Source organism: Ammospiza nelsoni, chromosome 9, assembly GCF_027579445.1.
Source record: "Ammospiza nelsoni isolate bAmmNel1 chromosome 9, bAmmNel1.pri, whole genome shotgun sequence".
In the NCBI taxonomy this organism is placed as follows: Eukaryota; Metazoa; Chordata; class Aves; order Passeriformes; family Passerellidae; genus Ammospiza; species Ammospiza nelsoni.
Genome location: NC_080641.1, coordinates 24,420,780 through 24,447,251, shown reverse-complemented (window position 1 = coordinate 24,447,251; position 26,472 = coordinate 24,420,780). Strand labels below are relative to the sequence as shown.

General features: G+C 40.5%; 1 protein-coding gene across 1 annotated transcript; it reads left to right on the top strand.

Moving 5' to 3' along the window:
• Nucleotides 1-1,337: 1,337 nt before the first annotated feature.
• Nucleotides 1,338-21,212, top strand: PTGFR (prostaglandin F receptor). The gene is made up of 3 exons (XM_059478359.1): nucleotides 1,338-1,467; nucleotides 2,551-3,398; nucleotides 18,982-21,212. Exons 2-3 carry the CDS (start codon nucleotides 2,610-2,612, stop codon nucleotides 19,285-19,287), a joined length of 1,095 nt encoding a protein of 364 aa, XP_059334342.1. The 5' UTR covers nucleotides 1,338-1,467; nucleotides 2,551-2,609; the 3' UTR covers nucleotides 19,288-21,212.
• The last annotated feature ends 5,260 nt before the right edge of the window (nucleotides 21,213-26,472 follow it).

Sequence of the window (26,472 nt, the reverse complement as noted above, 5' to 3'; positions counted from 1 at the left end):
AAGCAAAATTGCTCCCCATTTCAGGATCTTTGTGTGAAAAAATCTGGCTAGGGAAGAGAGGCATGGAGCTGTTTGTAGTTTGAGATCTCCATCTCCATTTATTCCTAGGCAGGGGAACATAAAATAAACTCTCCTTCTCTGATCTTTAATAGGTAATAATGTATTTTGAGATATTTTTATGTTTTACTGTTGTCTTAAAAAAGAACTTATGGGAATTTATAGGTCCCAATTAGACCAAACTGAGCATTTTTGCTCATTGTATGCTAAAATGCCAAAATCTGACAACAATTTTGAAGAAGGTCATCGTGTGGTGCTCTTAACTGTTTATGCAAGTGACTCTAAATACTGTTTGAAGAAATAGATAAATCTAGCCTGTGTTTCCTCACTGGTGGATTACAGAAAGGCAACTTGCACCTGTACTATTCAAGATATGAAGGTAAGCAAAAACTAGTACATTTGAGAATGTTAATTTTTAAGTAATAGTCTTGTGGCGCCAGGAACAGTACCACTCAAGACTGTGTCTCAATGAAAAATTTAAGTTCATCATTGTAGCCATGATAAATTCTGTAGTATTTTACAGTTTTGTTTCATAATTTGACATTGATTTTATATTTTGGTTTACTTCTACAGTAAGAGTTGTGACTAAAATTCCCATTCAGGCCTGTTTGGTAGTCCTGGGCATTGATGGATGCAAGAACTTGAAAGTCATCTATAACTTCAACTGGTAAGAGCTTGAGTGCATGATGGGCAACAACCTCTGAATTTCCAGCCTATGGGTCGTATCATTAATGCCTCATTTGGATGTGCTCTCACGGTGTTTCTCCAGTAGAGAAATGGTCCAAGGAGCACTGTTAGCTCTACTTGACCCGGGAGAACGAGGGCCGTGTGTCTGGGGCTGTGCCAGCCGCATCCCTGACAGTATTGCTGGGGCTGCCCCTTCCCGAGCTCCCTGCGTGCCGCTGACGGGCGCAGTTGGGAAGCAGCGTGTGGAAAGTGAAGAGGAGGTGAAGCGGTGCCTGAGGACAGATGCGGCCTCTCGGCTGCCCCATGAGTTGCTCCGGCTGTGGCTGCAGCCCGGCGGGCGGGAACTCGCCCGTGGCTGTGATGTGACACGGCAGCGCGGCTCTCTTTGCGGGGACATCGCGGGCCGCAGGGACACCGCGGGCTGCGCCTCCCGGGACGGCGGGGCGAGGTGCGTGTGCCCGGGACATCGGAACCGCGGCCCCGCCACGGAGCCGGAGCCCGTCCCGGGGGCGGCGGGCGGGAGGCCGGCTGGGGAGGCCGTGTGGGGAGGCCGGCTGGGGAGGCCGTGTGGGGAGGCGGAGGCAGGGCGGGCGCGGGCGGCGCCGGCGGGAGGGGGCTCGGCAGCGCTGGCGGCCGGCGGAGCTCCGCGCTGCGCTTCTCTCCGGCCCCGCGGGGCGACGCGAACGTGAGCGGCGGCGGGGCCGGGCGGACACCGAGACCGGGGTAGGGAAGGAGCGGCGGCGCGGCGGGGCTGGCCCGGGCCGGCGGGCACCGGGGCACTTGTGCCCGGCGAGCCGGGCTCGCCCCGCCCCCGGTGACGGCAGCGCTTAAGAGAGAGCGGAGCGCCGCTGCTCCGGCACCGGGGCTGCTGGCGGTGTGTGCCTGTCGGTGTGCGCCCCGTGTGTGCCCGCGGTGCGGCTGCGGTGCGGTTGCGGTGCCCCGCTCCGTCGGAGGAGCTGGCCGGCCGCGCTCCGCTGAGCGCTCCCGAGCGGCAGAGCTGCCTGGTCCGGCGTGCCCCGTTCCCGATGTAGCTCAGGAACCGAGGGGCTTCAGCGGCAGTTTGTAATACGGGCTGTTAGCGCCCGCTTTTTATTTTTTTCTCCCTACTTTTTATTTTTTTTTTTTTCCGTACCTGGGGAGGTTTTGGTATTAGGAATGTCCTTGGAGTAGAGATGGGAGATAAAGCGTAAAGTAACTTCCAGAATTGGTTTCTGAATTACGGTGCGTCTGAAAACCAAGTTTGTGCTTCAGCGAGGGTACTGGGAACTTGAAGGCTTCAGTGCTGGTTAGGTTAAAGCTTTGAAACATGAATTTGTGGGAGGAGAATTGTTTAGAGGTACTAAGACATTGTTTTGAAAATAAATGTTTAAAAATGGAGCGTGATTATGATCTCAAAATGCTCCAGTTTCAGTATTTCACTTTTGTGGTTGGGCTGGTTAAGTACTGTCATTCTTGGAGTTTGTTGCAAAAACATTTGTTTAGCTTAGTTTAAGCAACAGAACTGTTGGTATTGTTTATCTTACTTGATGTACATTAACATGATATATTGTATACATTGTTTTGTATGTATTATGCATGCTGAAACTGAATTTCTTGTAGGCTATATTTGCATTGTGTAATGCATGCGGATAATTGTTTTACAATGTGATTGATGAACTTAAAATGTGATGCCATATCATATCACTCAGAAAAGTGGAAAATTAGATTTGTACCGCAGACTAATATTATTGAATTTCTGCTTGAAATGCCATTTGAACAGTGGTATGCCTTTTACAGCGTTGTGTATATTTGTTTTTATAATTGCAGATGCCTTTTGATTGCAAGACTGCTGAAATGCTTTGAGGGCTGCGTCTCCTTTCCTAACCATGAACAGTTCAAAATCACCGGGGCTGGTTGGATTTGGAGTCTTGAAAAACACAACGTGCCACACGGAGAAAAAGATTTCAGTTTTCTTCTCAATAATCTTCATGACGGCAGGAATTTTGTCCAACAGTCTTGCAATAGTAATTCTCATGAAGGCATACCAGAGGTTCAGACAGAAATCCAAAGCCTCCTTTTTGCTTCTTGCCAGCAGTTTGGTTGTCACAGATCTCTTCGGCCACCTCATCAATGGAGCCATTGCAGTGTTTGTGTATGCCTCAGATAAAGACTGGATTCGGTTTAACCAGTCCAACATTCTGTGCAGTGTTTTTGGCATCTGCATGGTTTTCTTTGGTTTGTGCCCACTCTTCCTGGGCAGTGTGATGGCTGTTGAACGGTGCATTGGAGTCACCAAGCCAATATTTCACTCTACAAAAATGACTTCTAGACATGTGAAAATGATGTTGACTATGGTATGTCTGTTTGCTGTTCTTATAGCTTTGCTGCCTATTCTTAGGTTTAGAGCCTACCAAATTCAAGCATCGAGGACCTGGTGCTTCTATAAAACAGAACATGTTGAGGACTGGGAAGACAGATTTTATCTCTTACTTTTTTCTTGCCTTGGGTTCCTGGCCCTTGCTATTTCATTCCTGTGCAATGCTGTCACAGGAATTACCCTCTTAAGAGTCAAATTTAAAAGTCAACAAAGACAAGGCAGATCTCATCATTTTGAAATGATCATTCAGCTCTTGGCTATAATGTGTGTTTCTTGCATTTGCTGGAGCCCATTCCTGGTAAGAGCATAATGTATTTGCCAATGTTTAATGCACATCACTGTATAAAAGTTACACTTTTTTGTCTCCAGGTTTTAAAGCACTTAAGTTGTGATAACAGCTCCACCCACTCAGTTGATATTCATTTTATAGCATATTGCCTATAATGTATGTACTTATGCATCTATAAAAAACTTGTAGTTATTCTCCACTTCTGATAAATAACACAGTAAACTAAATACATAGTGATTGTCAGGACTGCATTTCCAGAGCTGTGGAGCAGACAGTGATAGAAGAATCACGGCTCGAATAATTCAGAACACATTTTGAGCTCTTCCAACAGTGACATCTAGGATTGGGAAGTCTTTTTACTTTGTACAGTGTAAATAATTCTTTTATTTATGGCAGTCTGTTTGCTGTTATTTCAACTGTTTACTGCTCCTTGTGAACTTTGTTAGGGCAGGTAACAGTTAAGAACCTAAAAATCCTCCCCTCCATTTTCAGGGTGTTAAGGGCTTAGCTTTAGGGTCGTATTGAAAACCAGTGGTTGGCAGTGGGTTGAAATCAACATTTGCTTTAGACATAAGCAAGCTGGGTTTGTAATGTGGACAGAGGAGCAGCAGAGCTGGTATGGGACTGTCCCTGCTGTGAGATGGATCAGTGCTGGTAGTGCCTGCTCTCTCAGTGAGCAGGGTCCCAGGAGGTGGGATTGTGGTATGGGAAAGAATTTGACAGCTCCAACTCTATCATGGCATTAGAAAGCTGGTGTTAGCTTTTAGAGTAGCAAACTTGTCTGAAGAAATTTAGGTTTTTTGCTAGAGGGTTTAAATCACAAGCAACGTGGAATCTTAATTTCTTCCCTAGAGGCAGGGTCCTTTAGTTTTCCATTGATATAAATGAGGAATTCTGGATTGAACTAACAAATGCTGACATTTAAGTCTAAGATCTGTATCATATCCAGCTGTATTCCATCTGCTCACTGCCTATGGTACAGTCTGAAGTTACCTGAGTTAGTTAAAAATTAGATACTGACACTGGCCTGGCTGCAGCAGTTTGGTGTCTGGCAGGTAGCATTTAATTAATCCAGTATCATTGGCCTCAAGGTGAGTGTAGGTACGAATGTCTGCAGTCACTGAAATGCACAAATACTCCTTCATTTTTGTTCAAATAATGGAGAATTTTTCTAGTCTTGCTCTGCAGCATAGTTTAAATTCATGCTGGCTTCTGTCAGTGTTGTGGCTGTAGTGTGTGGAGCATAAACAAAGTTGTCAGAGCAGCAGAGCAAGTTTTGTAGGGAACTTTATAGTTATTTCAGACACCATCTGAAGTTTGGGGCATGCCACAGAATGGTTTTCAAAAAAGGATCTCATATGATGACTTTACTTTCTATGATAAAGCAGCATTAGTATCTTCTGGTAACATTTATTTTCATTTAAATTAATTGTTCTTAAAAGCAGAGATTAATTTGGTTTTGAGAAACCCTTGAGTGTCAGAAGAGCTGTAAACTTTTTTAGTTCAAAAGAGACACTTCATTTATTCAACACATTAAGGAACACTAAATTGCAACTACTATGGTTGATTTTGTTATGCCATTCAGTTTTAATTATGATATATATTAAAAGTATATAAAATTATAGTTTTAGAAATTGTGGCAATCTAATGAAATCACAGCACTACTTTTGTTAAAATATTTAACTTCATCTAAGTGGTTGTTGAAGATGAATTATTGGTCTAGCAGGAATTTTTTCTTCAGACCCTTTTTGGAGTTAGTGTTTGCATTAGCTGATGCAGGCCAGTGAACCAGGTCTTGCTTAATTTTGGACTTGGTATTTTGTGGGACTGTGTTGCAGAGGGAAGTTGGTTCTCAAGGAATTCTGATTTCATTGGGTGGCAAATCTGATGGTGCCTTTTGTGCCTGCTGGGCTTGTGATGCTGTGCCTCTAGATTTCTTTTGAAATGAGGTGAGCCAAACTCAGCCTGGCATTATGGAAAATAGTTCTGCAATGTGGACAAATTTAGGTTAGAAAGGAAGGGTTTAAAAACAAAAAAAAGTAGATGTAGTGGGGGATTAGATTCTTGGAATGAAGTTTCAAGGAAGTGAACAGTCAGTGTTTTAGCCAGAGAGTTTCAGTGGGGAATGCAATGGGACAGGGTCCTCTGTGGGTATTTCCTTTTGTAGATGTTAGGATCATAGAGTTTATACCAGTTAATTTGCTGATTTATTTACCCATTGCTTGTTTTGATAGCAACAGACTACAAACAGAATTACACGTGTGTTGTTAATTTAGCAAGTTTTTTGACCTGCAGTAGAATAAAGTTTTGTCTGGAGCATACTGCTCATGTGCTACATTGAAGTGATCCAGGGCTTATCAAGTTACATGCTTTATGATTAACTGCTGATTCAAACCTTCTGATTCTGAAAGGTCTCAGGGCTTTTAATTTGTGAAAAGAGTGGTTTAAATTCTATAATATAATCAGCATATACCAAAATAAGTATTTCTTGACATAAATATGAGTAGATGTTCATAGGTGAAATTCTCTGGAAGAGGACATAAATACATGCTTGTTCTGTGATTTGCTTCTTTCATTTTCTTTCTCCAAGCTAAATCTAAAAGTCAGAATTTGAAGTCTAGCATTTGAATTGTGAATTCTACCTGTGTTCTCTGTCCCAAAGAGTATACAGAACAAAATGTTTCATGAGAGTCAATTGCCTCAAAGTAAACCAGAGTTACTAGAAACCAAACAAACTTCTGGAAGAGAAAGTGGAGGAAGGCAATGCGTTTTATAGCACATGTGGTTTGCAGATACAAGAGTTTGGATTCATTTGGTGTTGGGGGGGTTTAATTTATTTATTTCCCTTCTGTTTTCAATCTAGTCTGGTATGTCCATTGACATATGTGTAGGGCTACCACAGCCGAGTCTGTCCAATGCTGTAATCCAACTGCAGATTTACTTCACTATTAGATTTTAAATTAATTTTATTTTTTTTTCCAAGTGGAGTTAATATTCAGACATTGTCACTCTCCTGTGATAAAATCATTTTCAGATGACGAGACCCTGGATTGTTCTTTATGGTGACTGATGTGGAGCTGAACTTGACTTCTGCATCTGCTCAGTGATAGTGAAGTTGTTTCGATGCCTATTTATATATGTGTGTAAATGTTTCAATAGCTAACACTTAATATTATAAATAATAATATGTAGTATTCTAATCAATCACCACCTCTGTCTTAAGATTCCTGAAGACATGGATGGAGCATTTTTCAAAAGCAGAGCCCATGGCATGGTGATGTGGAGCTCTCCCCATGGTTCTTGGACAGGGACCTCCTTCTGATTTCTTTTTTTTCCTTTGGATTTCTTTCCCAAAACTCCATCTCATCTGTTTTTCAAGAATAAGCAGCTTTTTCACATTTTCTGCCACTTTGAGAGAATCTCCCCCTAATGAAGTATGAGAGGTACTCCCTGCTTCTTCCCTTATGGGGGAGCACTGATGCCTTTTGAGGAGTTGACAGCAGGAGAAAATTCACCAAAAAAATCCCAAAAAGTGAAATTCATGTGTTTTATAATAATATATGTAATCAGTGGTTTGCAGAGGCACATTTTTTCTGACAGTCCAAATAATTTTGTTTTGTGATGGGTAATTCCAGGTAAATATGTTCTGAATGTACCAACTTCAACTTCTCAGCTTTCTTCATTCATTTGCTAAGGGTATGCCAATTTTGCTGGATGAATTTGGTCCCTAGGGGTTGGATTCCCAAAGCAAATAGCTGGCAGGAGCATTTTGTGACTACACCTCTGATGAAATACATTATTATATAAAGCTGTTTTTTGGCTGTCACTTGACGTCTGGCGTGTCATGAAACAGCTTGGTTTGGAGCTGTGCTTGTATGAGCAAATTCTGACATCCTTGTGTCGTATTCTGTGGGGCTCAAGGGATAAACATATTATAAAATTTGTTTTTCTGGAGTAGCAAAGAGAACTGTCTGTAACTATGGACAGGAGAGATTTATTTCAGAGTGAATTTATTTACAGAGTGAATTTATTGTGATACGGAGAAATTTCTAATCTTTTTCATGTGTGAAACACAGCCTGAGAAAAGTACTTTTACATTCAAATTATTCTTGTTAAAATCTTTTTTCCATGCAGTTAACTGATTAATTTCATTCCAGTTTTACCTCCCCTCTTCTGCTGGAAATAGCCATTCCTGTTTTTATTGGAAAGAACTCTGTTTATTTCATAGGAATAAATCAACTGTTATTCAGTTGCTTTTTTACTGCTGAGATTAATTTTTATCAGCCCCTTCCCATGTAATCTCGTCTCCTTCCAATTTGTTATGCCAATTGTGTCTCCCTGAACTCGCTCTGACTTTTTCTTGCCCTCAGACTGTCTCATGCAGTGGGGCTTGATGGCTGCTTTTTGTGCACCTAGGGCTGTGTTCAGCTTGTGATTTATTGAATCACTGCAACTCAGAGGCTGCAGGAGCTGCTCTGAGTGGTGCTGTCAGATGATGTGCTCTGGAGCTGGTGAGAAGCTGATGTACTAACAGGGAGGCTTTCACTGGAATGCCCTTACCCCATCCCAGCCTGGCTGCTCCACCAGCAGTTTGGGTGCCGAGCCAGGCTCAGGGCTGGTATCTGCTGAGGGAGGTCAGTTTGTTGCACGTTTTACACTAAGTAACTCCTGGGCCATGTCCTTGTGTCCATTATAAGGTAGTTGGTTGAACAAGGCAATCCTCTACATCTCCTTTGTTTTTGCTTGTATAGCCTTGTATACACTTTGTCAGGTGTTCATACCTGTGTTACTCTTGAATTCTCTCCCTCCATTCCTGTTTTCTGTCTTCTTTATTAAGGTGACTGTTTAATTGCTGTTGCACTGCCTTATATGTGCAGTGGACATCATATATATGAGCTGGTCGCTTTATTATTGCTGTTTGTATGCCTTCATTGCTGTTGTATTGTCCCTACAGCTTAAGAGTTACTAAAAATTTATCCCTTGTGCTCTTGTAACTGGTGATTTCTCAGAATCAAAAAGTGCAGCTGAGTAGAAGCAGGGAGATGTCCCAAGATGCAGGTCCATGTGAGGATTCACTTCTCATGTGGGGCTGCTCTGAAGAAGTGTATTACGTTCCTGTTTATTAGTCAAAGCTGTAGAAGTGTGTTATTACCTTACTATTTATTAGTCAAAGCTATAGCTGTAAGCTTGTTGTGCCTGCACAGGCGCTGTCAACAGGGAGAGTGATCTTTTCTTTTGAAAAAGAATAAATTAGGCTTTCAATTTCCACAGGTCTGTTTCTGAAGAGTGAAGGAGATACACTAAATATGTTCAACTAACCTTGCAGCTTTTAGTGCCGTTTCAAGACTTTCAGAGGGGAGAACAACACTTACCTGTCCTTTTCAGGGCTCAGATTTTAAAGAAGATAATCAGTGATAATTACTGTGCTTGTGCTGGCTTTTGTCATTGAGTTCTTGCTGGAAGGTTTGTGTGCTGATACCACACAAAGACAGGATGCCTTGTCAGCAGGAGAGGTTGATGTGGGGTATGGGAACATCTCTCACCTGCCTGGGGTAGGGCAGGTCTCCCGTGGGAGAGAGAACTCTTGGGCACTGTCAGTGCATCTCTGAGGCTGGGTGCAGGCCCATGTCAGGAGCCCACTGCTGTCACAATGCTTTAAATAAATGAACCAGTGTCATGGAGAAAGGAAAAACAGCTTTTAGCCAGCAGCAGGCCTGCTGGATCCACCTCCTTACCTCTGCCTGCAGCCCTGATGCAGGGATAGCTGTTGTTGACTGTAGGTGGTTATTTCTCTTCCAGACCTTGCTGTGTCGGAGGAGATCAGGAGTGCCAGTTTGAATGAATAAAATGCTCCCTAAGTTCCTCCAAAAAAGAATTCCTGAGTTTGATTGTCTTGTTGAGCCAAATTAGAGGGAGGGCTCCCACTCCTGTCATGGTCCTTTGATTGTTTGCTGAGTTTCTCAATAGATCCATTAGCTCTGCAAATTCAATTGCTGTTCTTGCTTGAGTTTCTCCTAGCATCTGATAACTCAAGGTTGAATTGCTGAAAACTATCACTATCTTTGCTAATATTATGACCCAAATGGTATTTTGAAATACATAACTCATTTTACAGGTTAAGAGGAAAGAGAACACTCATTTTGATGGAAGTTTTTGTTAGTCTCAAGACAGAAGTTTCTTTCCAGCTTAGTTTCCCACGGAATAAGATTTATTCAGCAGTTCAGACAATTTGAGTGTGCTGTTTTTCCCCAAGAAAATAGTCCTGGAAAGAATTTGCATGTGTTGTCAGAGAGAATAACAAAGTTTAATACAATGTGTTTGAAAGTCCAACCCACCTGTTCAGATGTGTTTCTATGAAACCTTTGGGTAAGATGTTCTTAGTATTGATGGTAGAGAACTTTCTTTAATTTTGTATTCTTAAGTGGCACAGCTGTCTAATTCCACCAGGTTACATGAGAAGTGGAGTGACATTAATTTTAGAAGATACCTACCTAAATTTATACTGAATTTTAAAAGTGCTATTTTGGTGTTCAGAATTGGTCTCTTCCTATTGTCATCTTTTTACAGTACATAGAGATCTTACAGACCTTCTCCTTTCTGAGAAACATGAATAATTTTAACAAAAATGTTTATAAGCATGGGCCAGCACATCACAGAGTGCTTAGAAAGTCTATAGTAATTGTGGCTATATTTGTAATTCAAGTGTTTACCTCCCTCTCACAGAAATCAGGGAGCTGAGATACTCTCAACAGGAAAGTGCTGGAGAAGAAATGGGCAGTAATGGTAGGAACCAGGGAAGGAAGGAGGGCTGAGATTGACATATTGCCCTTTACCAGAGGCTTCAGGGGAAGCATAAATAGAGTTTTTGTTATCTATGTTTACTTGTGCTGTTTGGAAAAATTTGCGTAAAGGCTTTTCTAATAATGCAGTGCCATCAGAAGACAATGAGATTGTTTGTTTTGGAGAGAAAAAGTAAGGAAGGCAGGTTTCCAGTCATGTGAGAAAATGGCATTTTCAGAATAATGTGCTTCTGGTTTTCTGTCATAATTATTTGCTTTTTGATTTTTAAATTTAGATGTTACATACAGAATTAAACTATGAAACAAGTATTTTGTTTCAAATAGGTATCAGTGACTTTCACAGACAATGTGGATTGGTTTTATTTTTTTTCAATTTTGAAGTTGCCATCTCAAGAAATCAAATTCTGAAAACCTCACCAAAATAAACTTGCCATTCATAATCTTTCCTTGTTTATTTCACGTGGTTAAGTTTTTACATTCTGTGTTTTTGATATTAAAAAGTAAGTCAGTTTGACATTCATTCTATTGTTTGAGATAAGGGAATTCTTCCTGTTTCCTAGATATGACACTTGTTCAGGCATTTCTTACTTGAAAATATCATACACTGCATAGCCATCTTTGGAAAATGTCATACATGGCATAACCATTTTTGGATGGTTATTTTAGGGAAGCTGTCTTTCCTGGCTATCTAAACACTTTAAATGGTAAAGTTGTTGCTGAAAAATCTCAGGGAGTAATACACTCACATGGAAAAACTCCAGAAGGTCCTTCATCCTCCCCAGTTTCAATGACAGACATCAGGGTGTAACACACATTCATGTATTCTGTGAGAGAATGTTTATTATTATAATTGTTATGGTGTTAATTCACAATCTGCTTTGTGGCATGGTGCTTTCTAGCACAAGTTGCTTGTGTCTCTGGTGCTGTGGGATTGGTTGATGTGTGAGAGGAATTGCTGAGTTGCAGTTTGGGTTGAGGCTCCCTGAGGATGGAGGTTCCCTGTGTGCCCACAGTGCAGAGCCCAGCACAGGTTCTGTGGGTGTGCTTTTGGAAACAGCAGAGCTCCCTCTTTCTTAGGGATTCATTCTGGAATTGGGTGAGGTGAAATAGAGGAACAGTGGAATGAACTGGAGATGCTTTGGAGGTTCTGCGCCATCTCCTGCTGCCCTGGACCTGCGTGCTGCCCCTCAGGAGGTCTGGGCTCCCAAAGTTACAGGGGTGGGGTAGGATGGAAAGGATGTGGTGAATCTGCTCAGGGGTTACCTGGTGATGACTGAAATCAGGACATGAGTATGAGGGGAGGAAGACTCTTGTGCTGGAGAGATGTGGCCAGCTGTATTCCCATCTGCTTCACTGCATGGAAAGAGAGGAAGAGAAGCAGGAAGGAGTAAGTGGTAGCAGTTTCTTTTAGGATTTAAAGTTCATTAGTGAATTGGAAATAAAATTGAATCCACCTTTTACCAGAGGTGTGCATTTGCAGAAGTAATGAGAAATAAAATGGAGACTTGATTTTTTCTTCCATCTTCCTCCTGAAAGGTGGTTGAACACAATAGCCCTTGCAATTTATTTGCCAACATAAAAGAAAAAGGTAATTGCAAATTATATATTTCTATTTGGTAGATATATTGCGAATTCATTAGTTTTGATTTTTCTGATCATAGCTGTTTAGTTTACTCCTTCAGAGTGATACACAGAATAAGTCACTTTAACAAAGGTGATATAAAAAGAATGACACAAAAGCAATGCATTGTGTCTTCTTTTGCCTCCAGTCAGATTCCTTCAGACACTGCAGATCAGACAGTACTGAGTGATTGGGTGACTGTGACTCCAGTCCATCTCCAACAAGGACAGGATCACCAGTGGAGGTTTAAATAGAAATTAGGAGCACATCTCTTCATTGAGAGGGTGATGAGGCATTGGAATAGGCTGCCCAGGGAAGTGCTGGAATCTCCATCCCTGGAAGTGTTCAAAAGCCATGTGGATGTGGTACTTGGGCATATGGAGAAAGTTTCGTGGTGGGTGTGGTCGTGCTGGGGTAATGGTTGGAATTGATGATTGTAGAGGTCTCTTCCAACTTTTCCAGCCTGTTCTATGGCTATGGACCTCTGCAGCTCCTCTTCGCCCAGGCTGTCTGTACATTGTCACTTTTTTATTCATTCAGACAGTTCTCTTCCTCCCCAATATCGTGTGTTATTTGTGATTCTTTCTTGAGATATTTGTAGGGTATTAGTGGGAGAAGTTCTGTCACTCCTAAACAAATTAAAATATTTATTTAACATTAAAAATATGATTTTTTCCCAAATGATTGTGAAAACATGGAAAAGCAAAGTGACAACAGAGAAGTAATAGATAATTTCTAGGGTTTGAAGCTTTGTCCAACTGACATTAATGGAAGAATAAATAAACCCCAAATACTTACAGATCTTGCCTTCCTAAATGCTTAAGGACGGTCCTTATTATAGATACTAGAAATACTCTGTTGTTTTCTAGCCCTTAAAATTGTCTTGTAAAGCTTCTCTAGCATTGCTGGGTAAAGAATATTTTTATTCTATCTATAATTTTTTTTGTGCAAGAGGTTTTTTGATATAGGCTTTGTTCTTGGGCAGGAATACATTCCTCCTGCTGTGGAAACAGCCTTTCTTGCAGCTTTAAAGCATGTAGCTCAGGAAACAGGTTGTTTATTTGACTGTGGTATGGACGCTATGTCTTTTCATTATGAAGTGAGTCATCTTGTGTTTCCAATGCTAGAATCTTTTCTATCCATACCCACAATGCTTTCCTTTCAAATGAGTTATCAATTAAGCTGTGAGAGTAATTGCATTGCTAGCTGGTTGAACTGAAGTATTTCTTACTTTGATGGCAGGGAAAGGAAATAAAGATAGTGGATTTCTAAAGATAGAAATATTTGGATTATTTAGGAGAAACAAAGAGGTGACCCTGAATGCTTTATTCAAGCCCAACATGAATTTATCCTCCTGAAAAACTGATGCAAGATAGGTAATGTCTAAGGGGAAAGTTGACAGAAAGTAAAAACTTCACTTTCACTTAATGTTTGCAAGTTCATGCACACAGACCTGCCCCTGCCCTCTGGTTATGAGGCTTACTTCATAATTTCTTTCCTGTCAACTTCAGTGAGAAATTGCCTGGTCACAGACTAGGCTGTGTCTGAGAAAGGAATATGAGAACATGTTTTAATTTGCTTTGTGAAAACTTTTGTGATTTCCCATTATCTCTCTGCTTTTTGGACTTTTCCCACCTCTTTCACACCTCTGTAGGTTAACAATACCTTCCAAATGTTTATGCAGTTTCTTTTTAAGGGGGGCAAATAGTGAGCCAGTGGATCCATTCTAAATTTTTAGTGGCATTATTATTTTATCACAGAAATATACATGAGAGAAAAGGAGACTCCCTTTTTCTCCTGCTACTCTTCTCAAGAGCTGATCCTGCTGAATTGTACGTAAGGAATTACTACATATGCTCTTAAAAGTACCCTCTGGGCTTTAATGTGGTGGAAAGCTGGCTCATATGTTTTGTTGTCTACCTTTTTAATTTGGCTTTTTTTAAGACAAATCATTATGCTCAGTTAGAATTTAATTGCTAAGCTAAGTGATCATCTGGTATATGAAAGTTGAAGATATAGTTAATGTTTTTCTTTCAGAAAGGGAAAGGAAAACTCTAGGGGAAAACCATGCAGATCTAGAACATAAAAAGCATTATGTGGCATAAGTAGAACAGTGTGTGTACTAATATTTTGATGGCAGAAATGGTGCACTGCATATTGTTCTTGGAAGCTCTTGTTTTTAAACTGACTTGCAGAATCACATAAAAGATACAACGAAGCATGCTCAGCTTTGTTGCAACAAATGCTTGGCTTGCATACTGCAAGATCAGTGTAGCAATGGTACAGGCAATTTGCTGGCAGTGTTTCTTTTTTACCAGCACTGCTTGAGAGATATAAAATGGTACATAAAACATGAAGATATATGCCTTTTTATTTCTTTTTCACACTATTTTGTAAATTAATTTTCTTAAGGTCTGTGTTTATGGAGTACTACAAAATGTCAACCTGTAAGATCCCTTGCCTGTTAGACTGAAGCTGCTTTTGTAAAATGAAAAGTAAAAGTTAAAAAAACTCTAGGAATTCAAAATAAGTGTATATTTTTTGTTTCAGTGGATTGGGTCATAATCAGTAAAGTTCTGCCTTGAAACCTCTGTGGTTTAGAAAAAGGGGATTTGCACCTCAGGGTTTGACATTGACAATAGTGACAAAATAGAAGCGTTCTGCAAATACTGAAAAATCCATGGACTTCCTTCCATTAATGGAAATCCTCAGAATGGCTTGTAAGGAAATCCCAAGGAAGAGGCTTGGGAGGGTCTGCAGGGTTCCCACAGGGGAGTCTGAGGGCTGAGCTGCAGAAGACAAGAATTTCCGATATTTGTCTGTTCTGCTTTCCATGTCAATCTCTTGGTGACTGGGATTTACCCAGTTTCCTGAAGTCAAGGATAGAACCTGGATTTAGAGCCTGTGAGGAGAAATGCATCAAAGTCTCATTTTTGTCGTATTTCTTAACTAGCTCTAAAGTCAGCTGCTTGTTTTGACTGGCTGTCCTTGGGTACTGACAGGAATGTGACTAAGCAGCACAGCCTTTGAGCCTATTGGTTGTTCTCGTGTAGATCCAATTGGAAGGAAAATTAAATTAGTGCTGTTTATGTCTGGAGAGTGGTGTGAAGCCTTGAAGCAATTTTCTTGTTTATTGCCCTGAGCTTTGCCCTTAAAGGAAATGGGAATTCTCTGATGCTGTCTGCTAGGTACGGAATTGAAGAAGTCAACAGTTTCAAAATGTTTAAAAAAAATTTCCATCAGACTTTCTGGATCTTGCAAAGTGAGCTTTGGTTTTAATGAAGTTTAAAATTGGACAAAAAGGATGCAGAAGTTTAATGTGTTGTGCCAAGTCCTTCCTTAACACAAATCTGATTTTCTGTATTTTTAGGAACACTGAATTCTCAGGTCCTTTCTTAAACCACTAAGGACTGGTATGAATCAGAATAACTTTATATCTTTCAAGCAGGTACCCTTGGTTTAAAAAATTGCTTTTAAAGTTGTACTTTTTTTAGTACCTTTTATAAAGAAAGTTTGAATTGTCATAGTTACATCATGTGATATTTTTTTTTTTTTTTTTTTGCAAACCAGGGAGACATACTACAGCTGTCCTCATATAAACAGTGTATAAATCAGCAGAGTGCTACTTGGACTCTTACATTTCTAAATATGTTAGAAAATGCCATGAGTTACGTGTGTTATTTACCAGCTGGGGATTAATTTTTTGAGTCATGCTGCTGAATCTGCATGAATGTTAACTTCACTTGTGGAGATCAGAGGTGATTAGATATGATGCAATGGTGTTGCCTCTTCCCCACTTGGGTGCTGCTGCCTACAGAGAACAGAATTCCTTTGTCATACCAGCCTGGTGGACCTGCAGGGAAAGGAAAAAAGGGTTTGAATTGGTTCCCTGACTTTGAACCAATTATTGACCTCTAATACTCAAATAAGAATAATTGAAATGTTCTTTTTGTGCCCATGGAGGTGGTCCCACTTTCAAAAGTCCACTCGGCACTGCACCAAGTTCTAGTGGCAATTTCGGAGCTGATGACTTTGAACCATTTCAGTGACAAGAGTTTCTCATACCCAGGGAGAAAATCCATACTGCCTGCGTGTTTTGCTTCAATGAAATCCTTTATTAAACAGCTGGTAGTGTATTTTCCTTTTTATCAGCAGCTATGGTTTCAAACTTGACTTTGGAACAGTATTTCAAGAATTCAAATTTAAATAAATAGACTATGAAAATGTGAGAGAAATACTAATTTATATTAACTTCATTCCATTCCACCCCTCTTCTTCTGAAGTTCAAGTCTTGTTCTAGAAATCAGTGAATGATTTTAGAAAGGCTCCAGAACAAAATCTCCTCTTTGCACGGGTGCTTGCAGTTTTCTTACATGATTTTTCTGAAGATGTGATGAGCCCCCAGAACAGGACAGTCTCTTTGGAGGAGTGAGAATCTCTCTCAATTCATACTCACTGATGGCTACATGTCCTGCTGCTCTGCCACAAGTGCTTAAACATAAAAATGCTTCTGCTCAGGGCTGCAGTGAGATTCTCTGTCTTATTCCATTTCTTATGGAAATCTTGGCCTCTCAAAACTTCAAAAAGCTTTTATATTAGTTTTAGAGATATAAGAAAGAAAATTTTTTTTTAATTTCTGCATAATACTCCCAAATAGTGTTAGTAATATGGTTAGGAAAATCTTATAAAACAAAATTTGTAAATAATTAGATTTTATCTTATTATTTCTAATCCAGGGACCTACAGATGAGTTGTTTAATCAAGTGTCTGTGTGCATAAGCTCTACTTGCTCTTGTGAATTTAGATGGATTATTTTTTGTATGTCTGATGTTCAGAAGAGGCAACTGAAATATTCTGGATGAAGCTTCTCCAAGTCAGAATCCATAGTTATGTATCAGTTTTCTTTGTTGTCCTGATTTACTTCCTGCAAATCCAAAGCAGAAGTCGTTTAGTTTGAACAGCAAATTAATAGATTCACTTAAAGGTGATTACTTCTAAATGCAGATTACTTCTAAATGCAAACACTTCTCACAAATGTTCTTGGTGTCATGAGAAAATAAGTTTTACAAAGTCTGGATGGAGCTATTTTTCCTTATTCGCAACATTTAGTGCTTTTTTTGTCTGGACATGAAATTGCATTGGATTTGGCATTTATTGACTTCAGAGAATGTGAGAGAGGAACAACAAATGAATTTTAAGTACATCAGATTAGTGGCTTGTGTGTCTGTATTAAGTCAGACATGCTGAGTGGGATAAGGACATTGGTCTGTGAGCTCTGTTGAGCTGTCATTTCTGCCCAGTCCTGTTTGCAGAGTAAGGAGTATTCTGTCTGAGTTTGCCTTGTGGTATTGGACCTCCAATAAATAAAATGTAGACTGTCCTGAACAAACATCCCATGTGAAGCCAGGGGAGCTGTTCGAGTTTGGGTGGGCTGCTGATGTCAGAGAGGAATGTGCCCAGTGGCTGTGGGTGAGCAGCAGATTCAGGGAACTGGCTTGTGTTTGTGTTGGCCTGGTGCTCAGACATTCCTCCTGCTCCCCACACCAGTTCCCAGCTGTGTTCCTGCCAGTCCTACCAGCTTCCCCAGCAATGTTCCTGGGGGCTTCCTTTGCTGCTCCCATGGAAGCCACGCAGAAACACTCCATCAGATGCTTCATCAAACAAGTTCCAGTGTCCTTTTATGTGTTCACTTTGTGCCATTCAAGCTTATACTCAGATGTGGTGACCTGCAAGCTATAGGAAATATAGCTATAGGTCTGCAAATAGAGAGAAGCATTTAAAAGAAGTAAAATAGGTTTGCTGGCATGTTGAGCTTTAAGTTTCTCTCTTCATTCATTATTATTTTTTAGTTTTTCTGTTGAGTCTCTTTTCAGTACATCTTTTTGAAATTACAACCCTGCGCCTGGACAGCCTGACCCTACTTCTCATTGCCCAATAAATTAGTGTACTCAGAGCATCAGTTGTAAAATATCCTGTTTCTTAGTTAAATAACTGCCGTGCTTTAAAGGCTTTGGAACAAAAAGCCTTACAGTGTTTCATCGTTCTACCAAAAAAGTCTTCGTGTGGTTTTAACATTACTAAGAGAGAGAGATAATTTACCACCTTCTGGCAGATTCCTGGCTTGGCAGATCAGGCTTTCCTCACGCAGGAACTCAGGTTACAAACGCCCAGGGGCAGCCAGCCTGTAAAGGAGGTGTCTGCAGGGCAGGAGTCCCAGTGGCCTGGGTTTCCCTGGGGCTGTGTCCCCGCAGAACAGAGGGGCCAGAGCCACACCTTGCTGGGCTGGTGGCCCTTGGGTATCCTCTGCTGGATGCTGCCCTGCTGAGCTGGTCTGGAATTCCTCCATGTGGAATTATTGGCTCTGGTAGTGTTGTTGCTGGTGGAGGTCTGTCCATGTGTAGCATTTCCAGAGGTGAATGAAACCTCCTGTGTCTCCACTGACAAGTGGCTTTTGTCACCATGGCTTAAATTTTCCTGCAGACCTCTAAATCCTCTGGTGTCAATAAATTGTGTTCTGCTGCAGCATAAAAAATGTTCTGTCACTCCTAAACAAATTTATTTAACATTAAAAATATGATTTTTTCCCAAATGATTGTGAAAACCTGGAAAAGTTGTGAATCTTTTGAAAACCTGTGAAAAATGTGAATCTTCTTGTTGAAGTCAAGGTACTGTGTTCCTTATGCAGCCTTTAATTAGGAAGATGTGAAAAAATAAATAGCTGTTACAAAAATGTGCTGACCTACAAGTGGATTCTGTCCTTGAGAAAATCCATTTCTGGAACAGTCGTGGCATGCTTTGTTAGATCACATTCTGGATTAAGTTTTTGCTTGTTGCTTAGATCATTCCCTTGTTTTCAAGGATGTTCCCTGGCAGGTTGCCATCCTCTGCTTAAAGTTCAGCAGAAGTAATTCAGGAGAGGCACGTGTATGTCCTTTGTGAAACATTAGAGGATTTCTAGGATGATGAATCCTGTATAGCTGAAAGTATTTGCGTTGCAGTTTGGGATGCACTGATGCTGTGAAGGTGTGAAGATTAGAGACAGTGCTGAAATAATTTTGCTCATTTACATGCTCTCTTTGTTTTTTAATGTACAGTTTTAAAATACTCAGTTTTCAGGTTGTTTAAATGTGTGTTTTTTGATGCATAATTGTAAACCCCTGCCCTTTGCCAGGTGGCCATGGCCAGGATCGGGCTCAGGGAGGGCCGCTCGGAGGACGCGTGTGAGACGCTGCTGTTCGCGCTGCGCATGGCCACGTGGAACCAGATCCTGGACCCCTGGGTGTACATCCTGCTGCGCAAGGCTGTCCTCAGGAACCTCTACAAGATCACCAGCGGCTGCTGCGGCGGGCACGGCGTGAACCTGCACATGTGGGAGCTCAGCTCCATCAAGAATTCTCTGAAGGTCGCAGCGATATCCGAGTCACCAGGAAGTTCCAAACAGATAAACCTCCGGCCTCTCAGCTCCATGGGACAATGAAGTTGAACTGAAAGTTAAACTAAAGTTTTAATTATGAAGAGATGATGGAGGCAACGCTCCTACATGGGCAGTACCTTAAAATGAGTTCCAAGGCTCAGTGGTTTGGCATATGTTTTAAATTATCAGTGGTTTGCTGTTGTTGCTCACCAGTTTGATATTGCTAGTCCAAAAGATGCCCTTGAATGTTTTAATTCACTTCAGTGAATGGAAGGGAAAAATATAGATGATTTAACATTCCAGTACCAGATTTGGAAGGGGTGTATTCTAAAGTGAAGAGGGCTCCTTGTAACACTCCCCACCAAGCCTTTCACTTTAACAGGCTTTTTAAAAGGGCAGAACTGATCTCCAGGGTGATTTTTAAAAGGGGTAGATTTTTTCCTACCAGAGATACCCTCAAATCCCTTGCAGAGTCACTTTTTTCTAGAATGAAGTCAAGCATCCTTTACATAAGGGTATTCTGTGCTTCTAGGCGTTGAATTTACCAATTGTATATATAAAAGACATGTTGCTTATGCCCAGTTTATTAAATGATCCACTGTGCTTGGTTCATTGACTTGATCACTTAATTATTTACTGTTCCATGAGTTTTTGGGAGAGCTGTGAACTCTGCATCAGTGTTAGTGTTCCTTTCAAATCACTGACAAAACCTGAGGTTCCCTTTGGGAGCAGAGAAGCAGATGAGCTCAGCTTCTTTACAGTTATGTTTTGGGGTGTATTGGTGAGCTTTTAGTCCTTTCAGCAATTCTGTTGAAACTAACAGGCATAAAGCAGTGGTTAGTCTGTGAAAACTGTGGTTTCCCCCTCCCTCCCACACTGAAGGATGATTCTGGCAGCGTTCCCCTGGTGCATGTACTGAAATACCCATGTGGTACATCTGCTTCATCTGTCAGAGGTCACACGTGTGCCGTGAACATGTGTGTGACCAAATGAGCACCTCTGCAGGGAACTGCTTTGGGCGCAGGGTTTAGTTTGTGAGAGCAAACTGAATGCTCAGTTTTTGCAGGGTCTGTGTCTGAAGAGCTGAGAGCATTCAATAACTTGAAGGTTCCGGAAAATTTTCAGGACAGCTTCACACAGAAGGCCCTTCACCTTTAATGCTGCTAAAAGAAGCTTTGGTTTTTGTGACTGTATGCTGTTCAGAAGCCAAAAATGAGAGATATTGTTTTAAGATAGGTCTGTGTTATTTTTACCTACTTAACTTCAAATAACTACGTTAGTGAAGTGTTGGTATATTTGAACAAAGTAGTTAAAAACAGATTCACTAAGAAGACAGTCTGAGGGACCAAAACTATTCACAAAGTACAAATTCATATTGTATGTGAGAATAGTTTGCAAGTCAGAAAATAAAAACCCAAAAGGTTTAAATGTTTCTTTTTTTTTATATTTTTTAAAGCTATTTCCTTTTTGTTTTAAAAAGGTTGAAAAATAAGTGGGTTAAATAAACCTGTACTAAAGTGGCTTTATTTACCCTAAAAAATTTCTGTATGTGATTTTTTTTCTCAGTCATAGGGCTGATAAATGGTGGACAGATTTGATGCTGGTGTAAGTTCTGCACTATTGCTTCATGTGAGTTCTGCTGAAATCTGGAAGCATTCAGTCAGTGCTCAACGTGGCTTTTTTATTTCATAGAATGTGATGTCAGTTTATCTGTTGACATAAATTATTTGTTCCCTATGGAAGATTGTTGTTTTAGCAGCTGCAAAATAATGTTGGTCTTTAAATTGTTGAGATATTTCGTTGGTGAATGAAGCTTGAAAATGTTCCATTTTGTTGTGTGAACAAATAAATGTAGCTTGTGTTGTTCACTCTGGTTGGCTTGTAAAACAACAGAGCAAAGTTTATATGTATATGTGATTTCTTATATTTTGTGTACTGATACACATTGAATGTAAATTGCAAAGCCTCATTAAAGTTACCAAACTGTATCCTGAGAGTTAAGGTGTTTTTGTGTAACCAAAAAGATGATCCTGAGTTATCAAAAATAATGCTTATGACAAAAAACATCACACTGGACTCAAGCCAACCACTACCACTGTGTGTGAAGGTAGAGAGGGACCAGTGGGAATTCAGGTGAGAGGTACCAGTGCTTGCACATGGCCAGGGCAGGGTTTCTAAGGCAGTTCTGATGACCCATGCTTAGAAAATGCAAATAAAAGTGGAACTGAGGCAGTTTGGTGCTTGGGATGTAAGTGGTTTTATCCAAGTATCTGCCTGTGTTTCACATACACTATGAAAAAAGTGAGTTTTGCTGTTGCTATTTTGCCTTGCTCAGTGATGTGGTGGCCTGCAGAGGCAGCTCAGGATACAGTCACCCAAGGACCTGTTACCCTGAAAGTGATTGGATTGTCATTGCATTTCATTTCATCTCACAGAACAGCCAGCAACGTGCTGTGCTGTATGATTAGCGAGTTATATGTTTTATGGAATATGAGATTATTAAAAAACCAGTGGGATGGCTTCGCATTAGGATGTGAGCATTGCCCAGGCAGGGAGCAAAGGACAGTGTGCTCAGGGTGTGCTGAGGTCTCTTCAGAAGTTGGCTAACGATGCGAGCAGTGGTGAGCTGCCTGTTTACTGCTGGCAGTAATTAGTGCCTCCAGAGCAGGCAGGGGCAATAAGTGCTCTGTTGGGAAGAAAGTGAATCTCATTTGTGACTAATGACCGAGGAAATCTTCAGGGTGGGAGAATATTTTAATCTAATTGGGATTTTAAGCAACAGCAGGCTATATAAGGGAGCACTTTATCCTGAAATGAAGTCCTAGCCTGGGCTGAGCCAATGTGCTGAGGAAAGAAACCATCAGTAACCAGTTGCTCATCGCAGGGATTATGCAAATACCTCTAGTTTGTTACCTGGATACAAAGATGGAGAGCAAGGTTCAAGGTCTTTAGATGTGATTCTTGAGACAAAGGGTTCACCTTGTGGGTTTATTATCGGATTTCTGTGTATTAAGTGTTCCTATTAGTTCAGTCTGATATGTGAGCAACAATTTCAGGAATAGCAATAGGTACCAGTTCTGTAGCCATGGTGATCCTTTAGGACAAGATGTTGGGACCTTTCAGATGTGCCTTACCTGCAGTGCACTGCTCCAGGATGTTACAGGTAACTCAGCACTTCACTGAATTACAGCATAGATTGGAATGAGATTTAATTTTCTTGGGAAAATGCTCAAATGCCAAGGGAATTTACAATGCCTCTGGTGACTTTTATTGCTTCCATAAAAAAAATCAAATGCTTTTCAGTTTTAACTTCTGCAATCTGCCACCATAAAAAATGGCAAAACTGGTCTTTCATTTCAGCAAACAACTTTCTATTAAGGGTTGCTGCATTATATTGAGGAAAGTATTTTCTCTTTTAACAGACAATGTTTTCCTGCTGAATGTCAGTTAATTTTGATACTTACTAGGAAATTTTTAAATACTACTTGTGTAATGCTGTTTCAAAAGTGAGATAAAAGAGGGGCTGTTTAAAATGCATTTTGTGTTCTTGAGATAACCTCAAGTTTACTGCTATGGTGAGGAATAGCTGCAAGGAGAAAACCCAGTCATGAGTTCCAATACCCCGTGGCCATCAGCTTGTATTGAGGGTGTATTTCAGGTGGAAAATATTGCCCATTAAAGCTGTGCTGATTGGTTCAGTAACAACATGCTTTTTATTCTCATAAAAGTGACTGTTTATAGGTGTGTTTCTCCTTACCAGTGACTGAAGCAGTGTGGTGAGTGGTGATGGCAGGTATTGTGTGTCTCACAGGTTGTTGTCTTGGACATGAGCTGGGCAAACAATGGTTGAAATATCACATTTGCTTCTCTGCATGGAACAGCCACTATTGCAACTTGCTTTCTAGTGGCCATTAATACATCCAGTGGGATAGTTTGGAGGGAGACCTTCTTATGTTTTAAACAGAACAATTCAAATTATCAAGTAAACTGCTCTCCCTACACCAAAATGTTTGCTGTTGGTTTTGGGACCCCATGCCCTTGGTGTGAGGAGGTCAGGCTGGTAAGCAGGACCTACACTTGCTTGTCTTTAGAGACCCTTGATTGTAACTCACAGATTCCTTAACTCATACTTTCTTTAGGCTTTTCCAAGCTTTCCTGGTTATTTCATTAGGTCTCAATTTTTTTTTGGTGAAGGCTGAAAAGCAATGACACTTGCATGTCTTTAACATCTGTTATTGGTAAGTACTAATCCATACTTTTTCTGTTTTCCGGTTGAGTTTAACAGTGTCTGGGCAATCAAAGCACGTTTGCAGTCTGACCCTTTTGTAGCTGATGCTCAGCTTTTGTGCAGATGGATGCGATACACATATGTGGTCCACAATTTCTGGCTCAAGTATCTTGAATGCTGACTCTGAGTACAAAGTTTGTTGGTTTGGGTTTTTTTTTTTTGTTCCCTTAAGTGTTGCCATAGGAAAGAGTTCCATCTGGCTCTGGGGAAATGCTGAAGTGGTTTATTTTTAGAAGAGGTAGGCAGTGCAGTCGAGGAACAGATCTGCTGGTGCAAACAGGGATTTGAGCAGAGCCTGAAAATTGCGCAAGCCCTAAACCATTAGGTCTTACTCAGTACAATTTATTCATAAGAAACAGAAAACAAACAAACATAATATTTGCAGCAAGTTACAGGAAGAATTAATAACAAAAATGCCAAAGGTTGAGTCAATGACAATTGCTTGCTGTAATAGATCCGACCCTCCTCGTGTGGGGAAAAGCTTCCTGTAAACACTTCAGGAGCTCCAAGGGATGATGCTTTAAGAACAAACCCACTTGTCCCTTTCTACTGCCTCCTGTAAACAAAGTGACGTCTGAAGTGATTGCCAATGGTTAAATATTCAAAATATAATTAATGCAATTTAAAAAATTGTTTATAATTAGGATAAGTTAAAGAGTGACAGATCTATGAAAGACTTGGTTTCTTAGCAACACATTCATGGAGTCTTTAAAAAAAGTTCCATGTGTGCAGGAATATAAACATGTATCTATCTAGCTGTTTAATTTCAGCACCATGGTTGCAAAATAAATACTTTCTACAGAAGTTTACAAAAATAAATCCATTTCAGTTTTTTTTTTAAACAACCTTACTTTCAGTTGGAGGTTAGCAATTTAAAATACTTGAGGCAAAAAATTGTTACAGTATAACATCTCTAGGAAGCACCTACCCTTCCCAGGGACATTTATGTGTGTGTATCTAATTTCTTCTGAAGGCAGCAGCAGAAAAATACTTTGAATTCTGTTGTAATTCATAAAAAAGATGTTTGTAATCTGAATCAATTTATTTTTTGGATTGCATCTTTCAGTCCTATTTTCACTTCATGCATGCTGAAGGCAGAGCTGTGTGAAGTGAGGGCTCCAGCAGGGGAATGTGGAACAGTCCATGCCAAAGCAGCCTGGTAGCCTGGAGTGGAACCTTTGCAATGACACTTGGACAAGTGAGAAAGTCTTTAATTTCAAGATTCAGATTTATTTTTATAATTCCTGAAAAGCAGAGACTTCTGATAATTTCTAGGATACCTTTTATGCATGAAGTTCCCCAGATGCCTGAAACATTACGTGCTGTCTGCTCCTGGTCTGTGTGACACAGGCTCAAGAGGAAGATGAAGAAGACAGAACTTTAATCCAAGATTGCCTGGAACAATTCAACCCCTGCTTTCTAAAATGGTAATTTGACATTTTTAATCTCTGTTGAAGATACTCTGTTTTGTCTTTAAACTGAAAGAGGGAAGATTTAGATTAGATATTGGGAAGAAATTCTTTCCTGTGAGGGTGGTGAGGAACTAGCACAGTTCCCAAGGAAAATGTGGGTGCCCCATTCCTGGAAGTGTTCAAGATCAGATTGGGAAGGATTCTGAGCCACTTGGTGTGGTGGAAAGTTGTTTTCTGTTTCTTGCGCGAATTCTCAGCCATGCATCCGAAATCAGACTTGTCATCAGTGCAGCTAATTCCAATCTGTGCTTGTGGCTGGTATAACAGAATTTATTGTTGCTGTGCTTACTTGTTGACTTATTGTTGAAGTGCTTACTTTTCTTACTTGTGCCTTCTGACAAAATCTTTGGTGCACTCTATATTTCTGATAAGCTTTTTGTGGTTACTCTTCTTGTAGCTTCAGCAACTGTGGGACTTCAGCAGCAATCCCCTTTAGTTTCAACTTTGAGCAAATAATCTCTTTGCACATCCTGAAACATTTAACAGAGCACATTAATTGTGCAGTTGCTCCTTTATTGTTTTACGTCATCTCCTAGAAGAGAATGGTCACTTTTATGAGGATGTGAGGGCAGTATCAAATTTTAAACAACGTAAAATAAAATATCTCCTTCAGATTTGTCTCCTCCAAATGCACTGAAGTGTTACATGATTCTTTGTGAATATTTTTAACCTGGAGACACTTTTTATGGCTCTACTGCAGTCCGTAGAATGAGAAACTTGCAGACTAATAGCATATGGCAGAACAATGGTAAAAGTTTTTTGGGGAAAAGCTGAAATGAAAAACCCCTCATTTACTTTCTGAGTGATTTTGAAAATAGTCTAAGGTGTCTGAATCTTACATATAGCACCTTACTGTTCCTCTGCCTCCCTCATTTACAGCCATCATGCAGGGACTTGTGTTGTGCTAATGGTGAGGATTCTTGAGATATGTGGCAAAATCTCCAAGAAAGAAAAAAAAGTAAAGTAAAATTACTTTGTTAAAAAGTAATTACAAACTGCGTAAGGTCATGGCAGCTCATTGTTCTCTCTCCTGCCTGTTTGAGGAGCCAAGTGCAAGCAGCTCCAGGTGTGCTTGGTGTGGCAGAGCCACAGGTCCCTGGCACCTCTTGGGAACCCATGCAGTGGGTCTGGGGAGGAACTAATGGCTGGAAAGGAGGAAAGGAGGAAATGGCATGATTTAACCTGCAAAGCTGGACAGAAATAGCAGTCCTTGTACATTATTCTTCTATTCCAAGGAATCATTAATCCACTTGAAGGAGGGATGGGTGTTTTACTGGTTCAGTTCCATGGAAGCAATGAAACAATTTTTCAGTATTTGCAATGTTTAGTATTACATTTTGTGTGGTTTGCCTACTGCAAGGCTGTTTCTCTTGTAACCACTGTCAGAGTTCACATTGACCTTGGTGGAATGGTTTTCAGTTGTAGAAGATTTGACAGAGCTGCTGTAGCAAAGCATTCACTACTTGAAGGAATAGATACATTTTGAAA

Coding starts and splice junctions, on each gene's coding strand:
- PTGFR (XM_059478359.1), top strand. CDS start 2,610: ATGAACAGTTCAAAATCACCGGGGCTGGTTGGATTTGGAGTCTTGAAA. Junction 3,399..18,981: donor TTTGCTGGAGCCCATTCCTG/GTAAGAGCATAA, acceptor GCCCTTTGCCAG/GTGGCCATGGCCAGGATCGG.